The sequence below is a fragment of the Gavialis gangeticus genome, unplaced genomic scaffold, assembly GCF_001723915.1.
Source record: "Gavialis gangeticus isolate Ggan-Ray unplaced genomic scaffold, GavGan_comp1, whole genome shotgun sequence".
Taxonomy (NCBI): Eukaryota; Metazoa; Chordata; order Crocodylia; family Gavialidae; genus Gavialis; species Gavialis gangeticus.
Window position 1 is genome coordinate 20,940,723 of NW_017729006.1, and position 9,896 is coordinate 20,950,618.

Below are 9,896 nucleotides of genomic sequence, written 5' to 3' on the forward strand. Positions count from 1 at the left end.
CGAAAAACTAGTATTATTTGAAATAGTGCTGGAATCTGGGGCAATGCAGCTTCTTCCATTCCCTTCAGACTTGAGGGGTAAAATTATATATGATGGCCAGTTTCAGTAAGGCAGGAAAAAGTTATAATTTTCAAGTAAAAAAATGAATAAAGACTAAAACAAAAAACTGGGTTTTTTGAGCTGATTGCTTGCATGGATCTGTGGTGCATACACCTTGGGCATGCAATGCTCTCCTGGCAAGTTGTGCTCTTTAATGCTGCAAGAAAATCTAGTATTTAAGAAGTTATGGTGTCATCTTTTGGACAATGAGTGCCCAACAGCTCTTGCTGAAGTTAACTTGACACTTCATAAAAATCAGGTCATTATTGTTTTTGGTATTTATTTGTACGATGGTTATGATTCCCTTGTGTAAGTGACTTGATTGTGTAATTACAAAGCTGCAATAGCTCTTCTTCACTGCAGCCAAACTGTGCTGCTGCCTCATTTTTTTCAGTCAGCTTGTTTCTGACAGCGCACAGGTAACTTCTAATCCCCCTGAATTTCAGTAACTAGAAATTCCATTTCAATTGCCAAGTATCACCTTAGAGCAGAAGGGGAGCATAAAGTTTAAGTCTGGCTGTTGATAACTTGTATCTTACTGGGGTTGCAGTGATGAACTGATTATTTCCAAGGCAAACAGTGAAATGTCTGTCTGTTTCAGAGCTTATCTCACTGTGAGCTAATCACAGATGATGGGATTCTGCATCTGAGCAACAGTACCTGTGGTCACGAGAGGTTACAGGTACTGGAGCTAGACAACTGTCTTTTGATCACCGACCTGACCCTAGAACATCTGGAGAACTGCCGCAATCTGGAGAGAATCGAGTTATATGACTGTCAGCAGGTCACTCGAGCAGGAATCAAAAGAATCAGAGTAGGTGTTGTGGACATTTACTCAGCTTTTGGAAAGGACAGAATTGCCTATGTGTAATCATAATAATCATGTAATGCACACATGATCCCAAAAAGCGTTTGAACTATGGGAAAAATAACAAAAAACGTAAGTCTCAACTACAGGGAATTTCCATCAAATATCTATTTCCATTTATATTCCAAGATACTGTTACTATTGCAATGCTCCTTAGTACTGATCTTCTCTCTTTCTTACTGATTTGTATGTTTTGTGCTTTATCTACTTTCCAGTGTTTGTTTTAAAGGAAACATGGGCTGTTGGGGTTTATTTGAACTATTAATAGCATTCCTTCCAAATACATATGCTTCTCACAAAGCAAGTGTAATAAAATGAAGAATCTGCATAGATGCTGCCTAGATTGTTAGTTAAGTTTTAAACTAAATGTATAGAGTAAAGGTTTGTAGTGAGGACTAAACTTGTAGAACAAGAGTATTAGGATTTTAAGACATGGGAAAATTTAGAATCAATTTCAGATGCCCTTGATTAATTAAAAAAAAGGACAGGTTTTGAGCTTTTTTTTTGTTTCAAGAGTTTTGATTAAGGCGATATAGTCATGATTTGTTGTTTTCTGATTTTGCTATAAATATACAGAAAGCCCTAAAATTTACCTAAGAAAGATTCTTTGAGCAGTTTCTATTTCTGAATGAGTGAATGTGGCCAGGTTCCAATTTATTAAATTGTTTTCCTGTGCTTAAATATGAATGCCTTGCTCTCTGTAGTTATGCCAGACAGCTGTATGGAACTGTTTGGCTTAGTCACTTTTAGAAGTGGCCGTAGACTTTAAAAGTATGTTAATCAGGGACTTTTCAAAAAAAAATCTTTTTGAGGTTTGCCAGTAGTTTAGTATCTGCTGGTAATGGTTGTGCTTTACCATTTATATTTTTTGGTTACATTTTCATTTCTCACTTTCAGGCTCATCTACCTCATGTGAAAGTTCATGCTTACTTTGCTCCAGTTACTCCACCTCCTTCTGTAGGAGGTAGTGGACAGCGACTCTGCAGATGCTGCATTATTCTTTGACAATAGTTAACATCAGGCTAAGGAAAACATTTCCTTTGGCTGTGGAAGAAGAGAATCAGACTGCAAGTGGTTTGCAGAGTCAGTTTCCTGACTGCCATAGCAATGATGTGTCAATCATCCAATTTTTTGCTGGTAATGACACCAAGAAAGACATTTTTCCAGGTAAAAGGCTTAAGGATTGAGTTGGTGATGCTTTTTTTTTTTTTTTTTTTACTCTTTTGCCTCCACCATCCCCCATTGGCATAACTGTGATACTGTATGGCAATGTTACTTGGGTATTTCAAAGTAGTGAATGCTCAGTGAAAGTACCAATACCATAAGCCCCACTCAATGGAGCTATTACTCAATGTAAAAAAATGTTTAATACAATTCAGAGTTTCTTATGTCAGTCATACGGGGAGAGGGGGGGTCCAAACTGCTGTTCTACAACATATTCATAACACGACTAAATCTTGTCAGGTTTAAAGACAAATCAGCTTTAGTAGATAGACCAAAAATGTAATGGGGTTCCTTGTTTTTCATGATACAGCTTAAATTTTAAATAAACAGCAGGTTGATTGCATGTAACTAAAGAGAAGACAACTATTTAGAAGTCTGTAGAAAATATTTTCCCAAGATCAGGGAAATGCTGTTGTAAAGGGATTGCAAAGCAGGTAAGAATGGGATGGGTACGTTATATTGTATATGCTCTAGCTGAAAAGTATCTACAGTGTTTGTTAGATGGCCATTATCATTCTGAGCCTGTCTCCAGTTTGTAAGGAGAAATATTGCAACTGCCCTGGAAAGTAAGGAAGTACTAGCACTATTTTTGTACAGTGGCACATATATTAAATAACCTGATTTAGGTCATGCGCGACATCTATGGGCAAGGAATTGAAGCCCTGGGCAGGAAAGTGTGATTGTAAGCCACACATTGTGACACTGATATTTTTTATATTAAGCAGCCTAACAAATGATCTGAAATAGGAAGCATTCAGGCTCTCAAAATCTCAACATTTCCTGTTAGGTACATAGGGGAGAGGAGGGTTATTATTTTTATTTTGTTGTTGTTGCTGATTAGTAATTAAAAAATATCTTGAGCATAATGAAAATAAAAAGTGACCTGTTGATACTTACTTCACTATACTACTACACATACAATGTTTCATTGTATTTTTTGTGTAGAAAGTATGTGAGCTTCAGTTAATATAACTTTTGTGACAACTTGGTTGCCTCTGACAAACAGCTCTAACAAACAGGTATCTTGGAAACATTGCCTTATCATTAAGTGCAGCACTTTATTAAAACAGTTGTTTAAACAGAGCTGCCCTTAACTGCCAAGATTAATAGAGAACATTTAAAAAATATGACAGGGCTTTTTGCTGCTGTATTTTTTGTAGCCAGACATCTTATTGTCACACAATTAGCTATAACGGGGACAGCGTAAATAAACATGATCAGTTCAGAAAAGGTTGTGTGTTTAGGGGCAGTGGGTGTCAACTTGTTCTGAAAACCAGAGATAACTAGCAGCAGCAAAGAAAAAAAAAAGAACAAAAAGCAACCCCACACCCTTGTGCTGATGTGTACGACCTATTAAAACATTGCCACTTGCTCCATTCCCTCAACAGTTGAACTGGGTATCCCATACTAGCTTTTCAGAGTGCATTGCCTTATGTTTGGCTCATTTTTAGAAATCTTACTGTGAATATACAATATTAAAATTGTAAAAAACAAACGGAACTTCTGCATACTCTGAAGTCATATAAATAATTTATGAACTAGGGTCTCAAATAAAAAAAGATCACTGGATATGTATTTGGGCTTGTTTCAATGATTTCAAGGCACTAATCTTACTTTAAGTATGTGGTCTTTTGGTTCTGTTTCACTGTCAGTCTTGACCATCTTTCCAGAAAAGGCTCAACTATAGCATGACATTTTTTTTGCAATTAATTAGTTCAACTTTTCAAAAAATATGCAGGGGCAAAACTGAACTGCCTTGGAAGATGTAGAAAATACAATATTGTTGTTCCCAAAATGACGGCATCCATTTCAACAGAGATTTCAAAAAGCAATTTACAAAATTATTGAAAAACATTTATTTATACTTAAATTGAAATGTGTACATCTTATTAAAAAACAAAAGCAATTTGCTGGTGTCATAATTTAATTCCAATTTCAAGTGAGCTGGACAAACTACTGTACAATTCTCAATACCCTTTAAAATTAGATAATCATTTGGATACTTTCCAATCAAGGATTTTTCCACTTTTATAAAACATTTGGATTTGAAGATGGTGCTGAGCTGAAAGAACTGAACAACAATTGTCAATTCTATAAGATACTAAGACCCAAACGATACCTGAAGATGAGAAGTTAATAGGCAGAAGAAATGTAAAGTCATGACATTTTACTTTATCAGTGCAGAAAACGTTAAGTCAAACAGGAAAGAAAAAAACCTCTAGTTTTCATGGATTCAAATGTTCAGATTTGCTACCACTGTAGAGGCCTTTTTGTTAAGCACTTAACCCAGTTAAGAGGAAATGAATGCTCTTTTGCTCTCTACAAATTTGTCGCTTAACACTATAGCATCCAAAAATTAAAGCATTCTTCCCAGATTTTGACAGGATGGGTGGTTCAAAGGCACAAAGGATGGTTAAGAGATCTCACTGCCATTTGTGCCTTTGACAAGTGTCCCCCAAAGTACCTATTACTGTGCAACTATAATGTTCAATCTGTGAACTGCAGTGCCATGTTTGACAATTTCCAGAAAAAACCCATCTTTGAAAAAGCACATTACCTTATTTCAAAGGTAACTTGTGTGTTTCCTCATGTGGAAGAGGCACTGTGAAATTGTTGTGGTATGGATCTGAGGCTATAGAAACAGTTAAGATACTTGCCCATAAACAGAGACAGTAGCAAGCATTTACCTGCTAGAGAGACTTAAGTGTTGTATATTTAGTGTTTAAGCAATTTAATGGATGCTGCTTAAAGGATGCTGCTTAAAGCTGTGATGTAGCCCCTTGGTGCCTCCCTCGTCAGCAATATTTCCATTAAGTCAGGAAAATCTAACTCTCACTGCCAGTATTTTTAAACCCACCATTTCACAAGCAGAAGGTTAAAGAGTTCAACTGCAGCAGTGCTCCATAGAGAAACTAGAAACTAAATAAAGGATGCATAGGCAAATTTTTCCATTAAATTTGTTAAAGCAAAACACAAAATTACTTTGTACCCCACAGGATTTATACTACTCCTTCCAATAAGGTACTGTTGACAATGCAGTTGGCTGCATGCATATATTGCATCTGGCTAGGACTTCTTAAAAATCCTTTTCTGGCATTTACACTTCTTACGTACACTCTTATACACAATTTACACCGGGAAGCCGTTTTGACAGCTTTACTCTCAAAGACCCGACAACCTGATCACTATCAGCTTTTAACTACTCATCTCAACACAGATCAGTATGTGCTCTGCTAACATCAAAAAATAAATTCAGCATAAGGTACAAGCAAGTAATAGACAAACTGGCACAGAAAGGTAAATGCCCCCAAATAAGTTTACATTCATCTCCAAACTGGATACAGTGCAATAGGAAAGCAGTACTGCTTCTACAAACTGTATCTACTGGCCATAATTTGCCTTATTTCACTGAAGGGCAACCACCTTTGCTTACATTGTCTTCCATGCCTGTACATAAGCTGTCATGGCATTATACCTCTTATGAGGACACTTAGCTATGGCAGTGATAAGAAAGTTTACCTATCAAACAGCTCATTAGAAAGGTCAACTTGTGTTTTCAATATGAAACATTTTATATGGTGAAGTTAGATCCTAAGAGTTTTTGGATGATCTTCATAGTCATTAAGTGTGACTTCACTCTGCAGTTGAATAGCAATCCAGCAAATGTTTGCCCTCACTTCAAAATTATGTGGAAACCTTCACCATTTTCAGCTGCAAAGGAGAGAGAAAAGTGGCATCCTTTTAAACAAAGATCCCAAATACTGAAGGCAATACAATAAAAACCCCACACCTAAAAGTGACATTTTCTCAAGTTATTAATGAGTAGAAAAAGCTTTCCTTCAATATAAAGTTTATCTACCTGAAATACAACTGCCCCAAACTTTTCGACCCTTCTATGCAGAACACCGCAGTTTTGCCTTCTTTCTGTTTAAAAATTCTGAAAATCAACTTTTTCAATCTGATTCGATACTTTTATTTCTAGTATCCCATCCCAACTGAATCATCCTGTTTTCCTGATAAGGCTGCTCTGACACTGAGCATTACAGAACCAAGTTATCGTCCTCATTTCTAGTAAAAAGATCAATTAGTGCTCTCATTCTTCAACCTCATCTCATTTATAAGGCAGAGCTTCAAACTGAAACAAAAAGGAGCACTGGAAACAAAATATAATGCACGCTGAGAATTACTTAAAGGATTAATTTCAAGTCAAGTCAGGTGATTTTAGTATTTTTCTTAGTTTTCATTAGCAAGGAATATTGAATAGCTTAGTGCAGAATTTCTTCAAACTGTGCTTGTGTGTGTGTGCAAATCACAGCAGCGTCCACCCCCTTCAGCCACTCTCCCACCCCCTCAGCCTCTCGCTGCCACTGCTGGCTGAAGCTGAGCAGGGGGGGTGCCCAACTTTACTACTGTGGAAGAAGGCAAGCGTCAAAGCACAGATAAAGTCAAGCAGCTGAAAACTGCAGTAGTTACTGGAGCCAAATGGCATTTTAATTTGAATCAGTTTTTATATCACCAGGTGTGCAGAGTGAGTACCAGTTGTTGGATCTTGAAAATGGAAGCCTTCACATTTAAAAGGACTCTGAGCCCTGACAATACACCCAGTCACAAGTCTTTTCACATGATGCTAAGGGATACTCCCCCTAGTGAATTCTAACCCCTTATATTATCTGCTAAAAGCAAGGGATGTGTCATGCACTGAGCATATAGGGTACTGGATAGAGCAGTGATTCTTAACTGGGGTGCCATGAGATCTTTCAGGGCACCATGCATTATCAGCACTGTTAAATGTGCTAATACCTGTACATGAGTCACAAGAGAAACCCAGAGATTTCAAATAGCAGTCCAGCATGTCAAAAGTATTCTGGTGTTTGAGCTCTTTGCAACAAAAGAATTGCTTTTACATTTCCATACTTGAGAAAATAAGTGAAAGATGAGAGAGATGAGATGGAGAATCACTGGAATAGAGCATACAAATCTGGGAAGCATAACATGAAGGATGTATGTAAGGATCAGGGAGGTATAAAGGAAAGGCAGGCTCCAGGAACAATGAGGTATAAGCTGGACAGAATAAGTAAATAATGCCAGTCTATACCTGAGCAGCAAATACATGAAGTATTAGCTGCATCATATAAATATGAACAGGAACAATTACCATATGTCTGATTTTGCTCTTTCCATAAGCAACTCAGTTTAAAATGTAAGTTGGCAAGTTCAAAATGCCAAGTATTTAAAATTTTGTAATACAAAGAAGTATTTCATAGATAAGTTATTGTGTCTTTTGAAAACAAGAAGAGTAATACAGCAATCTTCATTATTACCTCCTTTATGCTCAATAACAGATCCTCTGCAATTGTTTAACACAGGAAAAATAATCTTTTCTGGCTATGGGAAAAAGTCTGTCACAGCTACATGGTAGCCAAGTACCAGGACATTAAGGGTAATCCTGTAATTCAACCTTTAATATTCTCTACTTCTTGGTGCACATGCTAATTTTGAAATTTAAATTAAAAAGGTACCACAGAACAGGACACTTCTACTTTGGAAACTTCATGATACCAGGAGAGTAATTCTATTTTAGGTACAGTAAAATCCCAGTTATCTGGCACAAGTGTGGAATGGGGGGGGTACGAGTAAGGTAGAAGTGCTGGTTACCTGAGGCACAGGGTTTCTGGCTGGATGCACAGCAGGAGGGGGGTGGCTGGCTCTGGTCCCAGGTGGGAGGGGCCATAGGAATTGCTCGCAGAGCAGGTGGGTCCCTGCACCCTGGCGGCTCCGGCCCTGCCCCTGGGAGCTGTGAGCCCTACCAGGGGAGCAGGCATGAGAGCCTGGCCCAGCTGGTGCTGATGGCTGCATGCCACTCCCCTGCTCCCCACAAATGCCAGGGCAGCCTGGCCGCAGGCTGCTGCAACGGGGGGAGGGGCGCATATGCAGCTAGGGATCAAAAAGCAGCGCAGCAAGCAGGAAAACAGGGCACGGCACCATGCATGTCCCGCTGCTGAAATGCCAGTTGATGGAGTATTTCAGTTAGTAAAATCCCAGATAACAGGGATTTTACTTTATATGGTAAAGTAGTGGGTGATAATCTAAACAGTGTTGTTGAATTACACCCACATTCTGTTGCTCCAGTAGTTTTAGAAATTTAGGAATTGGATCTGGAGCAATAACTTCATTCAAATATGTAAGGTGATTGTACTAACAGGAATCTGTGATTAATATTAAACTAGAACACTAAAAAGCAAAGATGTCTAAAGTATTGTGCTTTTACAATATACATTTTTTGAGTATAGGTTTTAAAGCAAACCAGTTCAGAAAGACCTGTGAACAATTCCAGCTTCCATCAACCACAGTTCTAATTCTTTCCCTCAGCTCCATCTCAAGTTCAATGCATTTTCTGGTTTGTAAAAACATAGGTGCCACATAGCTAGAACTTCCACTGAAACAAAGCCTAATTATGGCTTTATTGCCACAATAACTTGATTTTCATTATCCCCATCATCAAAAAAGCCAGCATACCTTTTATTATGGTGACTAAGAAACAACTCTCATCTTGAAAGTTTTGAACCATCTAGAAATAGAGAGGACACATTAAAATATCATCCTTGTCCCTGGTAGGAGGGCAGTCTGAATGTCCAGGCAGCTTTAGTTCCAAAAGGCTAATACTTTTCTATATTCTGTTTCAATACATTGTGACATTAATTATACAGGCTCAAAAAACCTTCCTTACTGTTAAAACAGTAAGACAGTGGTGGAATTATAGGGCATTTTTATACATGCTGCTGGCATGGCGCCGAGCACTTTTACTGAGAGCAGCTCACTAATTAAAAGTGCCTGGTGCCATGTCAGGAGTATGTGTAGTGACACAGCACGCCTCCATGCTGAGAAAATGGTGGCAGTACACTCTGAACTAAAAGCACATCAAAAGTGTTTTAGTTCAGAGTGCACTGCCACCATTTTCTCAGTGCTAAGGTGTGCTGCACCACTGATATATGTGATGTGTGAGGCTGCCAGAGAGCGTCAGTCTACATACTGGTTGGAACAGCCTCCTCTAATGTGTCTTAAGTGCCCAGACTGCCGAGGGAAGTCATACCATCTCCTTCATTGTAAGTTTTCAAATGGAAGGTGGATAAGGATTTGATAGGGACTGTTTAGAAATAGCATCGAATGACCTCTTGAGGTTAGATCGAATGACTTCTTGAGGTTCCTGAAGTCTGAAATTACAGTTGTAAGGAACAGTTGGAGTTAAGCGAACCAAAACGTCTGTTCAAACTTAAAGGTTTTTTTGTTGTTGTTCTGTTTTTAAAACTGATGCAAGGTAAAGATTCCATATTGCTACAATAAACATATTAATACTTTCATAATGTTGCATTTACTTAAGGTAAAAAGCATGCTACAAACTAAAGTGATTCATTGACTTTGAGGGGTCTTCCAGCAGAGGCCTTATTGCCCCAGTTGTAACTGTATCAAGTGCCAATAATGAATTCTGTAGGGGTGCACTGATAGAGATTTTAGGGGCTGATACTAATAGCCAATTTTTGAAGAGGCACATTGGCCGATATCGATCCAATTTCCAATACCAGCCTGGCAGCTTGAAGGGCCACATTCAGCTGGTAAGTCTGTTGCGGTGGAAAGGGAAGGGGAGGGAGAGAGAAGGAGCAGGTCAAGGCCCCCGCAGTGAAGGAGGGAGTGGGGCTGGAGTAGGCAC

At 38.4% G+C, this 9,896-nt stretch overlaps 2 protein-coding genes across 8 annotated transcripts in view; one reads left to right on the forward strand and one right to left on the reverse strand.

The window, feature by feature from the left end:
* The window catches only part of FBXL2 (F-box and leucine rich repeat protein 2), a 129,369-nt gene that overhangs the window by 106,839 nt on the left and 12,634 nt on the right, over window positions 1-9,896 (forward strand). For 4 of the 5 annotated variants that reach the window (XM_019508931.1, XM_019508933.1, XM_019508932.1 and 1 more), the window contains 2 exons: window positions 701-913; window positions 1,865-2,737. In XM_019508931.1, the coding sequence (XP_019364476.1) occupies window positions 701-913; window positions 1,865-1,972 (321 nt within the window). In that variant the 3' untranslated portion in view covers window positions 1,973-2,737. Of the gene's footprint in view, window positions 1-700; window positions 914-1,864; window positions 2,738-9,896 lie in introns of those variants that run through there. The other variant, XR_002095956.1, reaches the window with a different exon arrangement.
* Window positions 4,024-9,896, reverse strand: part of UBP1 (upstream binding protein 1 (LBP-1a)) — a 64,462-nt gene continuing 58,589 nt past the window's right edge. For all 3 annotated transcript variants that reach the window (XM_019508927.1, XM_019508928.1, XM_019508926.1), the window contains 2 exons: window positions 8,708-8,759; window positions 4,024-5,902 (listed from right to left, as the gene is read on the reverse strand). In XM_019508927.1, coding sequence (XP_019364472.1) covers window positions 5,865-5,902; window positions 8,708-8,759 — 90 coding nt within the window. In that variant the 3' untranslated portion in view covers window positions 4,024-5,864. The remainder of the gene's footprint in view (window positions 5,903-8,707; window positions 8,760-9,896) is intronic.